Source organism: Phocoena phocoena, chromosome 10, assembly GCF_963924675.1.
Source record: "Phocoena phocoena chromosome 10, mPhoPho1.1, whole genome shotgun sequence".
NCBI classification, from domain to species: domain Eukaryota; kingdom Metazoa; phylum Chordata; class Mammalia; order Artiodactyla; family Phocoenidae; genus Phocoena; species Phocoena phocoena.
Window position 1 is genome coordinate 37,206,214 of NC_089228.1, and position 16,605 is coordinate 37,222,818.

Consider the following 16,605-nt stretch of genomic DNA (forward strand, 5'->3'; position numbering starts at 1 on the left):
AGCTGAATTCTTCTCAAATTCCTGACCTGCAAACTTGTGAGCAAAATAAAATGGTTGTTTTAAGTAAAACAAAAACAAAACAGTGAGCTTGGTTTCTGGCTTTCTAGGGTTATTACAAAGACAGTGATGGATTTTAGGAGCTCCTACCTTAAAGTCGAAGTCTGTCTCTGTGAAATTCTTGTGCAGTGCAGAGGACAGGTACTGGACTGTAGTGACTATAATACTGCAGTAAGGGAACAAGGTGTTGGCAGAGTTAAAAGACTAATGATGGCATCCTATAGCTTAGCATCAACGGTCTATGGCCCGTGTGCAAACTTCTTGAGTACAACTAGCTCTCGTGTAAGATGTGACTTTAAAGGAGAGAGAGAGATGGCACAAACCCCACAAAAAACCCATCTTGGAGAAATGCCCCACCAGTTGGTTCTAGACCTAGCTCTGCCATTACCTGGCCTTGGTACTACTTCTCTCTGGGCCCCAGTTTCCCTGCCTATAAAAGGAGGGGAGTGAGGTTTAATGGTTCTTCAAGGTTTCTTCCAGTTCAAAGAGTGATTCTAGTATTTTGGGAACCTTGGATAATGAACATATATTATGACCACCAGAGGACTTAGAGTAGCATTCTATTATTTTACTTGATAATAATGGTTTATAGTTATTAAACCTCTACTTTTATCATATACTATTATTTTCATGTATAAGTCATTTGATTTCAGCCTTTGATCTAGAATATCACTTTCAATTTTCACCTGGGCACATTTAAGGGGCAATGGGAGGCTGATTTGCTAGAACTAAGGGCACAGGTCAAGGGAGGGAGAAAGTGAGGTGGGACAGGCAGGTAAGGGTTTGATTACAGAGGGTGTTGGATGCCTGGCAAAGGAGCTTACATCCGAAGCCTTGGTGCAGAAGAGGGGCAAGGCAAAAACAGTGCATTAGAGAGACTAGTCACCAGCAAACAAATATGAAAAGTAAAAGCTTTGAAAGAAGAGGCTGCTCCTGCAGAACGGGCTGGAGAGTCTGAAATGCCCTGACTAGAGCTAAGAGAAACAAGAGGGGGTCAAATGGAAAATCCACTATTTAAGGAAATATCTGTGCAACTCTGTTTAAAACCCTTCTTCTGTTCTGTATAAAATGTTTGCAGTTTTGAAAAAAGAAAAAAGAGTGCTATAAAAGGTACAAAGTAGAAAGACCATGCTGACACCTTGGTAATATATCTAACATAAATAATTTCACCACACTGCATAAGGTCAACATGAAAGGCAGATCAGAGGGAGCGGGCAGTAGACTAGAGAGTGGAGGCCAAGTGGCCTTCTCCCACAAGCACCTTACCACCCACATTACTTGTCTGGTTTGTCAGTTAGAAGCACAGCGTAGAAATATGAATGGGGCAGACAATTTGGGGTCGGCCTTAGAGTGAATTCTGTGGCCAGCATTAGAAGTGGTCAGAGAGAGCCTCACAGCCAGGTCTCAGGTGGGTAATTAGCACTTGTTGTGGGAGGCAAGCAGTGTCTGGCAGACAACACAAATCAAATCAAGAGGAGGCCTTGGGATACTGCCTGAAATTACAGAGCAACAGAGGCCAATGAACAGGCCCTCCTCCAGGAGGAACCCTTCTCTGGGTATTATAATTCTCATTCTTAAAAGTTCCTTTTCTATCCTTACCATTACATCATCTGCCAGGCACTTAGATTCCAGTTTTAAACTATCTTTGACTATTCCTTCTCCATGAACTTTGGTAAATGGCCAAGTCCTGCTGATTGTGCCTCCAAACATTTTCACATTTGCCCTCTCCTCTCTGTCCCCATGGCTTTGACCTTGATTTCTGACTTGCTTTTTCTCTCACACATATACACACTCTCCTTAGTCTGGGAACAGTTCTGTGGATGCTGGTGCAGGGCCCTTCCACACTCACTTGCTTGTGAGAAGTCTCATCACCATCCAGTCCCGAGGAAAGACACTCATCTTCATCAGGTTCCGGAACACACAAAAAATCTTCAGCAGAAATTCCTGGTCCAAGAGGAAAATCTGATGTGAGACACCATACCTCTACCACTGCAGCATACATTTCCTCAACAGGGCTCTCCAGACCTCTAGACCATGAAAATGTATGGGACCGGTAGGTGATACTCTGGTTCCCTTTGTGAGCTGCTTTTCTCTTAGAGGGCTGCATGAGAGTGAGGTCTGGGCACTCTCACAGGCCAGTCCCAAACTGGGTAGAAGAGATGCACTATACCCACTCAGCCGAGTGCCTAACGACCAAAGCACAGGGGGTCCAGCAGAAATGGTATCCACCAGAGTCCATCGTTCTCAATCTTTGGGGCATGACCCCTGAGCACTTGACTGTAAGAACTTGCTTTCCTGGATATTAAGAACGCATTGACAAGAGAAGCACTTTAGGGATAGCAGAGTAAGTACCTCCAAAACTGTGCTCCTCCATGAAAGCAATGAGAACAGTCACAAAGACTGGTTAATGAAAGGCTTGCAACAGTAAGAAGTGTTATTTAAGAAAAATGGTTGAATCTCAGTAGGAAAAGTGAGCTTTATTGTGTTTTAACTTTCCCCATTCCCATCCCCTCTCTCTCCCTATCTTCAGGGTATCCTTGAAAACAAGCAGCTGTAGAACCATGGTAGTAGTAAAACCCAGCACCCTAGCAGTCACTAGAAGGGACAAAATGGTTTTGGAGCTCCCCCAAAAGTGCCATCCCAAGAGAATTGTTACTGTTTGATCTGTTAGGCAGCAACCTGGGAAAGCCCCACTCAGAGGGCTTAATTGACTGGACTCAGAGTTCACTAAGTGAGAAAAGCCTTATCCGTAGTGCAGCTGTTGAAAATATCATCCATAATAATTTAACATCCCAGCTGCATGAAGCAATCATATCAATTGGGACAAACAAGAGAGTGGCCAAAACACTTAAAAGAAAAATCTGGGTAATGAGACATACACTTGGGGCTTTGAAAAGCTCTGACATATTGCTAGGAATCTAGAAGGCCACATATGTGTGCAGGGCTGTACAAATCCCCAGAAAAGACCTAAGAAGCCTAATCTGTCACCTCTGGCTGACTTTGAGGCTCTATGCAAGCAAGAAGTGAAGGCTAAGGCAGCAATGTAAACTGCTGAAGCACTGAAGGTGAGCCCCAACCCCACACAGAGACACTTAGTGAAGTGGAAGACTCATTGATTTAAGGTGTTTAAGGAAATCTCTGTCTAGTTATTAGCTTATCATTAAGCTAACTGAATGAAAACTTCAGGGGCTGCACACAACAAAAAATGCAGACATTAAAGAATTAGTCCAGGAAAGTCACTAAACAAACAAATATCAACAACAAAAATGAAACAACAATAAACCCTGGGGATGTGGGCAGGGGGAAGGGAATCTGATTACCAGACTTGCTACATTATTTAAATTGTCCAGTTTTCAATAAAGAAATTATAAGATGTGAAATGAAACAGGAAATTATGGAAACATACATAAGACAGATATAAAACAAATAGCAAAATGGCAGGTGTAAATCCTCTTACTGGTAATTACAACAAATGTAAATGGGTTAAGCATTCCAATCAAAAGGCAGAGACAGGAAGAATGGATTAAAAAATGAACATGATCCAATTGTATGTTATCTACAAGATACATAAATACTTCAGATTCAAAGAGACAAATATATTGAATGTAAAAGGATAGACAAATATATACAATGAAAATAGTACCCAAAAGAAAACTGGTGTGGCTATGTTAACATCAAACAATATAGACTTTAACAAAAATTGTTAATAGAGATTAAAAAGAACATTTTATAGTGATAAAGGAGTCAGTTGATATGGAAGACATAAACATAAATGCACTTAAAAGAGAGCCTCAAAATACAGGAAGCAAAACCTAACAAAACTGAAAGGAAAAACAGACAATTCAACAATGACAGTTGGAGGCTTTAATGTACCATTTTCAATAATGTATAGAACAACTAAATAGAAGATCATCAAGGAAAAAGAAATCTTGAATGGGACTTCCCTGGTGGTCCAGTGGTTAAGAATCTGCCTTCCAATGCAGGGGATGTGAGTTCAATCCCTGGTCAGGGAACTAAGATCTCACATGCCACAGGGCAACTAAGCCTGCATGCTCTAGAGTCCGTGCACCACAACTAGAAAGCCTGCACACCGCAACTACCGAGCCCGTGTGCTCTGGAGCCCGCGTGCCACAACTAGAGAGCCCGTGTGCTGCAAATACTGAGCCCACATGCTCTAGAGCCTGTGCATCGCAACTATAGAGAAGTCCGCATGCCACAATGAAAGATCCTGCATGCTGCAACTAAGATCCTGTGTGTCACAACTAAGACTTGATGTAGCCAAATAAATAAATAAATATTTAAAAAGAAACCTTGAACAATACTATACACTAACTAGACCTAACTGACATCTATACAACACTCCAGCCAACGATAGCAGAATACACACATTTTTCTCAAATGCAAACAGAAGAACATGTGCATTCTCTTCTTTAGGGTAGACCATGTTAGACCATAAAGAAAGCCTCAGTAAATTTAAAAGAACTGAAATCACACACAGCATGCTCTCCAACCATCATGAAAGGGAGTTAGAAATCAATAAGGAAAGAAGGAATCAAGAAGGAAATATAGGAAAATTTTTTTAAATGTGGAATGAAACAGTACACTCCCAAATAACCAATGCACCAAAGAAGGAACCACAAGGAAATAGGAACAGCTTTGACATGAATAAAAGGGAAAACATATCAAATCAAAACTTAAGGGATGAAAAAACAAAACAAAACAAAACTTAAGGGATGAAGCTAAAGATTATAGCTGTAGTGCCTATATTAAAAAGAAGAAAGATCCCAAATCAATAACCTACATTGCACCTTAAGAAACTAGAAAAAGAAGAACAAACTAAAGTAAGCAGAAGGAAGGGAATAATAAAAATTAGAACAGAAATAAATGAAATAGAGAAGAGGAAAATAGAGGAGAAAATGAAACCAAAAGCTGGCTCTTTGAAAAGATAACAAAATTGACAAATTTTAGCTAGTCTGACCAAGAAAAAAAAGGAGAGAGAAGACTCAAATTACTAAAATTAAGGATAGGACTTCCCTGGTGGCGCAGTGGTTAAGAATCCACCTGCCAATGCAGGGGACATGGGTTCGAACTCTGGTCCGGGAAGATCCCACATGCCGCGGAGCAACTAAGCCTGTGCAGCACAACTACTGAACCTACACTCTAGAGCCCGCAAAACACAACTACTGAGCCCGCATGCTGCAATTACTGAAGCCTGCGCGCCTAGAGCCCGTGCTCTGCAACAAAGAGAAGCCACTGCAATGAGAAGCCTGCGCACCACAATGAAGAGTAGCCCCTGCTTGCCATAACTAGAAAAAGCCCGCTTGCAGCAATGAAGACCCAATGCAGCCAATAAATTAATTAAAAATAAAAAAATAAAAAATAAATAAAAATTAGGGATGAAAGAAGGGATATCATTACTAATGTTACAGAACTAGAAAGGTTTATAAGGGACTACTATGGACCAAATGCATGCCAACAAATAATATAATCTAGATGAAATGGACAAATTCTTAGAAAGATACAAACTACTAAAATTCATTTAAAGAAGAAACAGAAAATTTGAGTAGACCTATCATAAATGAAGAGATCAAATTAATAATTGAAAAGCTTCACACAAAGAAAAGCACAGGACCAGATGGCTTCACTGGTGAATTCTACCAAATGTTTAAGTTAGAATTAACACCAATACTTGTCTTTTTAATTATATTCACTTTGAAGTGAATATAATTAAAGTGAAGCAGTATCTTACTGTGGTTTTGATCTGCATTTCCCTAATGACTAATGATGCTGAACATCTTTTCAACTGTCTACTGACCATTTACATATATTCTTTGGGGACATGTCTATTAAATCCTTGGCTCATTATTAAATTGGGTTATTTGTCTTTTTATTGTTGAGTTGTAAGAGTTCTTTATATAATAGATACAAGTCCTTTATTAGATTCATGCTTTGCCAATATTTTCTTTTATTTGTGGGTTGTCTTTAACTTTCTTGATGGTGTCCTTTGAAATATACAAGTTTTTAATTTTGGTAAAGTCTAACTTACCTATTTTATCTTTTGTTGTTCCTACTTTTGGTGTCAAATCTCAGAAACCACAGCTAAACCCAAGGATTTAAAGATATACTCCTATGTTTCCTTCTAAGAGTTTTACAGTTTAGCTTTTACAAATAGGTCTACGATCCCTTCTGAGTTAATTTTTTATATGGTGTGAAGTAGGGGTACAATTTCATTCTTCTGCATGTAGGTATCAAGTTGTCCCAGCACAATTTGTTGAAAAGACTCTTCTTTCCTCATTGAAACTGTCCTGGCACCATTATTGAATATCAATTGACTGTAAATATAAAGGTTTATTTCTGGACTCTCAATCCAATTCCACTGTTATCTGTCTAACTTTAGGCCAGTACCAATCTTGATTACTGTTATTTTGTTGTAAGTTTTGAAACTGGGAAGTGTGACTCCTCCAATTTTGTTTTCTTTTTCAAGACCATTTGGCTATTCTGAGTTCCCCACATTTCCATATGAATTATAGATCAGATTATCACTCTCTGCAAAAAGACAGCTGGAACATTGATAGGTCTTGTGAAGCCTGTTTCATGAGCAATCTACAAATCATCTGTTGAGTTCATAAGAAAGGGAAGAGTCCTGGTTTGCTGACAACCAGTGTGGCCCAGAGTAGCCTCTCATAGAGGCACATGGTCACAGGGCTGCTATCAGTCAGGGAAAACTTGCCAATGTTACTGGGGTCTGGATCTATGGGAATATTGCTGGCTTTCAGCTTCTGGAAGCCATGCAGTCAGATGTAAAGTGAGGCTAGTACATCTTATACCTTGGCAACACTGGCTACTTGCACTCACCCTCTGGCAGGGGAAAGACTCCTGGGCAGTCTTAGCTGCATGCTTCCTTTCCCGGGTGAAAGATCAATGTTTTTCTGCCTACCTTGAGCTCATCTTTGCTCTGGAAGTTGTCCAGGAGGTGCTGGTAATGGGTGTCACACATCTGGCGGAGCAATGAGAGAAGGCAGGACACATACTCGCCCTGGGGACCAACCCAAAAAACACTTAGCAAAGCCAATGACAAGAGCTGTGTTCCCCCAATCCACAGAGGGCAAGGAGAGAAGGAAGGGTCTGAGATGGCCCCAATGATCATGAAAGGGAAGGTGACAACTCTGGCCCTGAAAACGAATTTTCTTTTCAGCTAAGGGGGGCCTGAAGGGTTGGGAATTTTAATAAGACCTCTGCAGCATGGGGCTAATTGAAAAACCTTAACCTATAACAAAGAAGTACTGCCAAGTAAGACAGATATTCTAGCTTTTTTCCTAGGAAAGTTTTGGCTTCATAGTCCTTTGTCATTATATGTTGCCAGGGTACCATAGAGAAGTCTGGAGGGCCTACTGGGAACAGGGCTCTCAGCCTTCTCTGGACAGAATCTGGACTCCGCCTATCCTGCTGGGCTGGAGAAGCCCTTCTACAAGGATCTCCTTGGGGACCTCCCAGAGCTTACATGTGATTACTGGACCAGGCAGATGGAACATAGTAGATCAACATAACTCTCTGGAAAGCAGAAGAGTCAAAACTGAACTTTATGAGAAGATGAGCTAATGGCTTTAAGTAAAAATTTAAAGATAAAAAATGAGTCTTTAAAATTTCTTCAAGTTCTAACTGGGGTACATGGATGAAAACCCCACCTTAAGGACTCCAAAGACTCATCTCATGGAAATTTTTGGCACAGGGCAGCTGAGTATGGCTTCCTCTTACAAGGTTGCTCCTTAGAAGGGATGGAGGAAAAATTACTTCATTTGGGCAGTTTTCAAATGTTTTTAAACTCATGGGAATTTGACAACAGTTTTTTAGTCTCTCAGATCCTTTTTAGACTCATGAAATTATTATACATACATGTATTTAAAATATATACAGGTACACGAACCTCAGCTTTATCTGAAAAAATGGACATAAGCCATAATTTATAGATTTGTTGTGAGGATCAGATGCATTAATGTACATAAAGCATTTAAGTAAACAGTTCACTACATAAAGCTGTGCTCAATAAATTGTTGCTATCATCTTCATTAAATCCATATAAAATAGATCACTTCTTTAGTATTGCTAATGAGTTAATGTTTGCAGAGTACATAAAGCAGAATCTGGCCCACAGCCAGCACTGTGTCATTGCTGGTTAGAAGGATGGGCTGCCAGGACATGGCAGGGTGCGTATGTTTTTACCTATAGTGAGGGTGTCCTGAATAGGGGTTCCTAAGAGAGCAGATATTCCTTCCAAGCCCAATGCTCCAGAACTCATGTCTGCTCTTTGCTCTCCCTAACATGCTGGAGCTTGGCTTGCTCCCATAGAAGGTTTTCTACAAAGGGATCATTGTAGTCTTCCACCTGCCAACTAGAAGATTCCAAGCAATCTGTTTATCATGTTCCAACATCAGGGCTAAGAAGTCCACTCTGTATAGGGGTGGGGGATCTGGGGGGTGTCTCTTTGCCACACCTGAGAAGCTTTCCCAGTCTGTTTCTCTTCTAATTCGATCATAGGATATCATTGTTCAGTAATGCCAGTCCAATTCTACCTCATCACATTTTTCCTGATGCTAGACATTTAGATACAAACACTATGGACAAAAGCGACTAATTTGTAGGTACAAGCAAATTGTGAGAAAATAACTGTCATGCACGTCATTTACAAGAGCCTGCTCCTAAAAGGAATAGTCTATATTTTTCACCTTCATCCTCTTACTATGTCTCTGCTTTATTCCACATTATAGAAAATGACTTGGCTCAAATGCAAAGGCCAATGCAGGTGGTGTGCAGGAAAACAGGACAGGAAGCATCACTGGATCTGCCCCTAAGTAGACTCCTGTGAGTATGAACCTAGAGCTTTCAGAGTGGAGATGGAGTATGACTCGAGAAGGAAAAAGGGCAGCATGCTGACAACCAGGCAGGAAGGGAAGCTGAGATGAAGGTGGTGTGATGGTGAGATGAGGTTTGGTGTGGAGGAACCCCAGGTTAGAAAAGCAAGAAAACCTGAATGTTAGTTACTAACAGTGATCTCTGCTGTGCACTGCGGGCACCGCTGCCCTCTTACCGCCTCCTGAGCGTGCGATTTGCTCATGATGGTGAGCAGAGTCTGTAAGAGCACATCCAAGAGGCTCTCCACCATCATTTCTACCTCCTCCATGACATCTGCCTCCTGGAGTGAGCAGCGAGAGAGCACACAGTTAGTGCCAGACCTGCTGACGTGCAGCTGGCAGTACGTACTAAGTCAGCCACATCAGGAGTGGTCTTCTGACTTAATTCTCAACACTGAGCTCCTGGCCTCACTGGTATGCAGTGTCAAGGAACCTGGAACAATGGCTCTGAAAGGAGGTGAGGCACACCTGCCACTGTTGCGCTGGTTTGGTGGCTGGGGCTTTACCCTAACGCAGCACTACCCTGACACCCACAGTTCTGAACCTCAGACAAATACATTAATTTCAATATACAGGGCAGAAGTGAAGGTTCTAAGTTAAATGTTTTCTTTGATTTTCCTACGAAAGTCAGGAGGAAGCACAGCACTGCTGACTAACATTTTGAGAAAATCGTAAAGAATTCACACCAGGGGGTGTGGTGGCAGCACCTTTACTATTGCTAATGCACACAGAAGTATCTCAGTCTTTCTGAGAACCATTTTCTCCTTGAGTGACCTCAATTTTTGCCAGGCCTGACTGCTGCCCAGATATGCCACTTCTAGCTCCTTGGCATTCTTGCTCACGTTCCCTGGTCCACCAGAAGGACTCTGGTCTCAGTGCATCTTTTTCAGGCAGCCTCACAAAAACAACGGAGCACGCCTCCTCACTAAGGGCTGCTTCCCAGTCACCAGGTTCTGAATTTAGGCAGAGTCTGTGCTATCTTTTTATAGACCTCTCACATGCAGTCTTAAACCCTATAACTTGATTTTCATTATCTCACAAAGAGATTCCCATTGCCTCTTCTCCAGTCTCTTTATATTATTACTGGTCCAAATGTCCATCCATCCATCAACCCACCATTCAGTAAGTATTTACCATGTGCCAGTCACTGTTTGAGAACTGAGTATACAGAAGTGAACAAGAAAGGTAATATCTCTGCTTTCATGGAGCTTAAATTTCACCCACCCTCCATCCATTCAATATAGTTACACTGAGCCCCATTCCACGTGAAAAATTTGAGCAGCTCTTGGGACCAAAGTCTTCTTTCTCATTTGCTGAACTGATCATAACACTCTTAAAACCTGTGATGGCTCTTTAGTTGTAAGCAACTAATTGCACTTGACTCTCTAGCCCCACAAACACAACCAGATCATCTTCAGGTTTTTACCTGTTCCCATTCCTCTGCCATTCCTCCCCTACCCTTTCTTTTCCCCTTCAATTTCTCTCTTTCCTTTAGCAGTAAGCCTCCCATCCCAAGTCTGACCCTGGGTTACCAGTACACCTTATGTGCCTGATGTTGCTTCTCTGAGGCCTGATGGGAAAGAGAGCTGCTAGGCGTTGCCTGGAGCCAAGATCAAACAAAAGGGCCACTACAACCATCACAGTCACTCTGCCAAGCTGGGCCCCCACCACCAGATGGTACTTTAAGTCTGGATACCAGAACCCCCTATTGAGTCCTTGTATCCTATTCAAAACAAGCACACTCTATCTTTTCAGCACCTCTCCTGCTCCATCTTCCTGGATAACCTAACCTCGTATGTTCCTATCACTTGGCTACTGGCATTCATTTTAAATGCACTTGAAATTTTATTCTCCAAAAACCTTACCTCAACTTAATAAGATAGCATAATTAAAACTCATTCTTGTTTTAAGTTTCTTTATATTTTCCTATAAGTTTCCAAATTTTCTAAAAGAAATATGCATTTCTTCCATTATCATAAATATATAAAATAAATATAATTAAAATAAATTCCTATCCTTATTCATGCCTGATACGTTTTCCCTCCTTTCCTACCTCCCTTCCCTACCACAGATCTCTTCTAAAAAATAAAAATAAAGAAGAAAGAAAATAGGCAAAAGCACTAGTAGTTGAAACCTGACCCCTAAAGTACAACTCTACCATCCCATGAGGCTCAGAACTCTTGTGGACAACATTTATCTCTCGTACACCCTGCTCTCATCTGGCATGGTACAGGAATGCCATATGGGTGGAATCAAGCTGCCAGGAAGCTGCCAGAAAAGTCTGAATGAGCAAGCTGCCTCTCAGTCCGGGCCTGCCTCCCTGTGCTTGTGCGTGAGTATCCTTAGAACACTCCCAGGAATACAGAAGTAATACCTTTTGACAGAAATAGAGCATGCACAGGATTGGGCTTTTTGGTACTATAGATAACTATGTTTCTGGGTGTATTTATGGCAGTACAATTTTTTAACATAGCAAGACTGCTGTGTTGAGAAGCCTGCTGGGCACACACAGGGAGGCCTCCATTCACTTGGGCACCCCCATCACTGATGAAAGCTTCTCTGACTGGGAAGTATACAGACTGATCTTTGTTGGTCTGCCTCTGGCTAAAGTAACACAAGAGAGGGACAGAGCTTTGGGTGGGCAGTGGAGTGGGTCTAGGGCCACTACCAGAGAGCTGGTCTTGACGATGGAGAAGATGCTGCCAAGAATCCCTGAGCAGATTAGCAGCTCTTTCTGCTGCCTCAGGTGAAGGTGAATGTGATGGAGAACCACAGGAAGCAGGATGCGACGGGATTCTGAGAGAGAAAACACAAAGGTGAAGAAGCCCTTCAGAGGAGAACCAGCTACCTTTGGAAGCAAGTGGCAATGTGGGATGCAGCTGGTCTCAAAGTAGGTGGGGCTGAGACTGGAGCCAAGCTGGAAATCACCCCCTTCCCTTATGTGGGCCTAACAGCCCACTTCCTGGACATTTTAAGACATTGCACAGCATTATCCTTCTATCTATTGTTCCTTCTTTCTCATTTCAGGCCTAAATATCTAGGGCATGTTATTCAGGATAATGTTCGGAGACTGCTTCCAAATGAAATCTCTTTACTGACTAGACTCCAAATTAAAAGCACAGATTACAGTGAAAACCCCATTTAAGTGACACAGTTCTATGAACTACACTGATTTTTTAAAAAAATAAATAAATTTATTTATTTTTGGCTGTGTTGGGTCTTCGTTGCCGTGTGCAGGCTTTCTCTAGTTGCAACGAGCAGGGGCTACTTTTCATTGTGGTGCACGGGCTTCTCATTGCGGTGGCTTCTCTTGTTGCAGAGCATGGGCTCTAGGCACACAGGCTTCAAGTAGCTGTGGCACGTGGGCTCAGCAGTTGTGGTTCGTGGGTTCTAGAGCGCAGGCTCAGTAGTTGTGGCGCACAGGCTTAGTTGCTCCGCGGCACGCGGGATCTTCCCAGACCAGGGCTCGAACCCGTGTCCCCTGCATTGGCGGGAGGATTCTTAACCACTGCATCACCAGGGAAGCCCTGAACTACACTGATTGAACTTGCAGACTTAGTATGGATTATAAATGGCCCCTCTTCACAATGCCCTGGATGGCGGCCTGGCACTTGCACCCCCATAAGTTACGCACTTTGCGTCAGCCATCAGGCCTGCCTCCTTTTCCCCTCAGGCTTGTGGGATGCTACATATATCCACAGCAATGAAAGGAATAGAAGCAGGACTTTTATCTTGTCACAAGCCTGCAATAATCAGCTAAACCTCATTGTCAATCCTACTGCATACATTAAAATGTTTTTCTTTTCTTTTCTCTTCAATGCTACCTGAATAATATTTTCATCAGGGGGTGACTATATTTAGAACTCCAAATTCAAGAAGGCTAAATCCTAAATCAAGCTCTTTTATTAATTCACTCTAAGATTTTAGGCAGGTTGACTCCTCCTGTGGGCTTAATTTCCCCCATCTATGACTTCACAGGTGTGGTGAGAAGGTGAAACACAAGTGTGAACATGATTCTGGTATCTTGCACTCCAATGTAGTCAATGACTGTGTGATAAAAGTACCACAACACCCGGCCAGCATGATTCAGTCAGACTACCAGTAACACAAACAAGCCAAGGCATTTGGGATTTATTATTCATATTTGACCATAATTAAGTATTCCAGATGAAATTCAGAATGAAAATCTTTTTCAGCAAAAGACAAACTACATGACATACAAGAGGTTTTGGGGACTGCCTTGTCAAATACTTAGAATATGTTCAAAAAAATGGAATGACAGCTATTCTATGTTTAAAAGGATGCTTGGATAAAAGAGAAGTTCATACTGTGTTTTGTAGACCAAAATACCAACAGAGCAAGATTTGTAACAACCAACAGCTGCCTGCAGACAAAATAGTAGTTTTTTATTGGAACCTGCTAATGAAGAAACCAAACTGATATGCTCTGAGGATATGTGTTGGTTAATGACACCACTGGTAAAAGTCTTCCTGCTTCAGGGAAGATGCTTCAACTCAGGCATTCAATGAAAGTGAGATGCAAGTGAAAATTTGGTCGTGGCTTATTATCTCAATATCCAATTACATAGTTCCAGCCAGATAAGAATTTTTCTTAAGTGATTATGGGAAGCAGCAAGTACATGCAAAAGTATTAGAAATAACATATGTCAATGAGGGCAGTCTGCTGTCTGCCTTCCCATATATTCAGAAAGCATCTGCTTTAAGCAGTGCTCAAAGCTTGAGTGTATGCAGTGGCTTCAATGAAAGTATGTCCAAACCATTGATTTTATCTTCAATCCAGGAACTGATGAAGAGAAAAGTGTTTACCATAAAAAGTTACAGGTGGAGAAAATCTGAATTTCTTGGTGGCAGCTTTACCATCAGCAATACTTTACACAGGTAGAGTTAAGTTAAAGAGAGTATTTATTTAGTACTGCAAATGTGTGTAGCTCTGGGCTGAGAAATTATTGTTCTTATACTTTAAAAGTCAAACTTAAAAAATTTTACTACCAAAAAATTCTAATTATAAAAATTCTAATAATAATTGCTTTACTAGCGTTTCAGATTTATTCCTGTGCCCTAGAAATTTATTCCACAATAGTGATATTCTGCTTAAAGGATCAGGCTCACATTGATCTTAACATCTGACTATTGAGTACTTGATCACATTCAATGTGGTTTCAGGTATGACTCCGGGGGTTCCTTCTGAAAGACAGTCTGGCCTGCTGACGGTATTTGTTAGGCTGTCCTGACCTCTTTTGGAGTGTGGAGGGCTCCTCTCCATCACTTTGTCTAATCTTTAGAAGCTCTTTCAGAGAGAGGAATCTATCTGACTGGTGAGGACAGGAACCAAGAAAGTATAGTGGGTCCTCAGGGCCCCCCTTTCAGGGTCTCTTTTATTTCCTTGACTTATCCTATCCCCTTGGGCTAGACCTTTCTCTCTTGTTCCCCTTCGTTTCCTTCTGCTTTTTCATCCTGCTGGGGCTATGGCAGGCCCCATTCTTGGCAGCCGGCTAGACTTGTGGGCCTGGAGGCAGGCGACCCCATGTGGGTCCCTAGGAATAAACTGTGAGTAAGGCAGTAGGCCTAGGTTCTGGCTGCATTCTCTAACAGAGTTTACCAAAAACTCTGCATTTGAAGGGCCACTGGTGTCTTGCATGATGGCTGATGAAACTGATCCTTTGCTTCCCACTTGGCCAACACCCTGATAAGGAAGAAAGGTGAGTGTGACTCTCATCCCAACTTGATTTACCTGAGAAAGAAAATAGGCGGCTATCCACAGTTCTGGCAATGGACTGCAGCTTGACCACATCCATTGACTGCCCAATGTGCACAGTGCTGGGCATGCTCCCCAGAGTCCCTCTCACAAACTCTGCTACCTCCTGCACAGTGAACATTTGCAGCAGCTCATCAAAGATCGTTGGGAAGGAATTGAGAAGCGCAGCCTGCAGAAGCAAGTGAAGGTCTGGTTAGCTCAGAGTTAGGTATGCATCTATCTTGCATGCTTAGACAATGATACATGGTGGTGAGAGGTTGAGAAGTCATTGCAGCACCCCTGCCTCGAATGTGCTCCTCCCTGGCCTTGGACTCCACCCTGCAGCACTCTTAGGGCATGCAGCAGGAAGAACCAAAAAGGTAACCAAAACAAGAGAATTTACTGGGGCTCAGGCCGCTTGAAGCTTTCAGAACTTGCCAAGGCATTTGCTGGCAAGAAAAGGGAATATATACAGAAATTAACTCTAGGGCTTAACATCTATAGCTGTTTTTGCTCATAAAATGGATTTAAATTTTTTGTCTGTCTCTACGATCAAGCTCTTGATTTTCCAGTTTCAGTCCCAAATTCAAGCCAGGAAGCTCTCAAAGAATGTAGGCAAAGATAACTGAGCACCATCAAGCAGCACTAGGTGAACTCCATTCACAGTCCTTCAGCTAGCAATCCAGCTCTGAAAACTGGACCATTTCCCCAGAATAGTGTAATTTATTTGAAACCATGAAATCTAAAGACTTTGTAAATTAGTTCCTTCACGTGTGATGCCTGGCAGTTTCAAGCGTAAATCCAAAAGGATGGAGAATGTGTGGATTTAGTCAGCCATGAACTCTTGAGGACTGCTGATAATGTTGGCATAGAGTTCAGAGACCTAGATGGCCTGGACAAGTGGAGTATGTGTGTGTTTGGAGAATTCTCTCCTAGGATCTTAGCTCTGGCAGACCCATATGGTAACCTCTTGAGAACTGATTCTCAATATTCTCTTGAGAATCTGAGCCTTTGGGAGGCAGAATAGTTTAGGAGAAAGAGAATGGGTTTTGGAATTGGACAGACATGAGTTTAAACCCCAGCGTTACCACTTATCTGCCACATAAACTTGGGTGAGTTACTACCTAATTCTCACTTTTCTCATCTATAAAATGGGGATGATGCTATTACTTATCTCCTCGCATTGGTATGAGGAAAAAGTTTTGGTGCATAAAATTAATTTCCAGTAGACTGCCTGGCACACAATAGGCCTTCAATAAATGCTGGCTCTTGTTCATTTCTCTTGTCTAAATGGAAGCAGCATGAAGGAGGCTCTTCGTACTTCTCAGTCCTCTTACACTATTAAGCCAAGATTTACAAAGGGAAATGGAGTGTCACCTTGAGACGAGGTGAGAGTGTGCTCTTCCTAAGTGACAGTTTGGGGGGCAGGGTGGGGAGCTGTTTTTCCTGATTGCTTCAACAGGCAGTAAGACACTGGCCTAGAGTGAGTGAAAATTTATGACCTGGGGAAATGGGTCTGTCATACTGCAGTCTATGTTCAGGCCAGGACCAAGGACTGAACTTTTATGAATTCTATCTGCAGATTTATAACTCCCTGGGATATCAAGGAGATCATTTTGCAGTAATTAGAACCAGCACAAAAACTATCATCATAAGCAACTAGATACAAAAGACAAAGGGGGAAAAGCAGGTATTTCTTTTTTTTTCCCTTTCCTTTTGGCTGTGCTGTGTGGCTTGCAGGATCTTAGTTCCCCAACCAGGGATTGAACCTGGGGCCACGGCAGTGAAAGTGCTGAGCCCTAACCACTGGACTGCTAGGAAATTCCCAGAAAAGCAGGTATTTCATAATCAACAACAAACAGTAGCTGATTTGCTCTCTTAAATG

The 16,605-nt window shown here is 42.1% G+C and overlaps 1 protein-coding gene across 1 annotated transcript in view; it reads right to left on the reverse strand.

The window, feature by feature from the left end:
* Positions 1-16,605, reverse strand: part of DOCK3 (dedicator of cytokinesis 3) — a 377,800-nt gene that overhangs the window by 53,306 nt on the left and 307,889 nt on the right. The window contains exons 24-29 of the mRNA XM_065885910.1: positions 14,718-14,910; positions 11,635-11,762; positions 9,101-9,247; positions 6,995-7,093; positions 1,907-2,001; positions 148-223 (exon numbers count right to left, since the gene is read on the reverse strand). Coding sequence (XP_065741982.1) covers positions 148-223; positions 1,907-2,001; positions 6,995-7,093; positions 9,101-9,247; positions 11,635-11,762; positions 14,718-14,910 — 738 coding nt within the window. The remainder of the gene's footprint in view (positions 1-147; positions 224-1,906; positions 2,002-6,994; positions 7,094-9,100; positions 9,248-11,634; positions 11,763-14,717; positions 14,911-16,605) is intronic.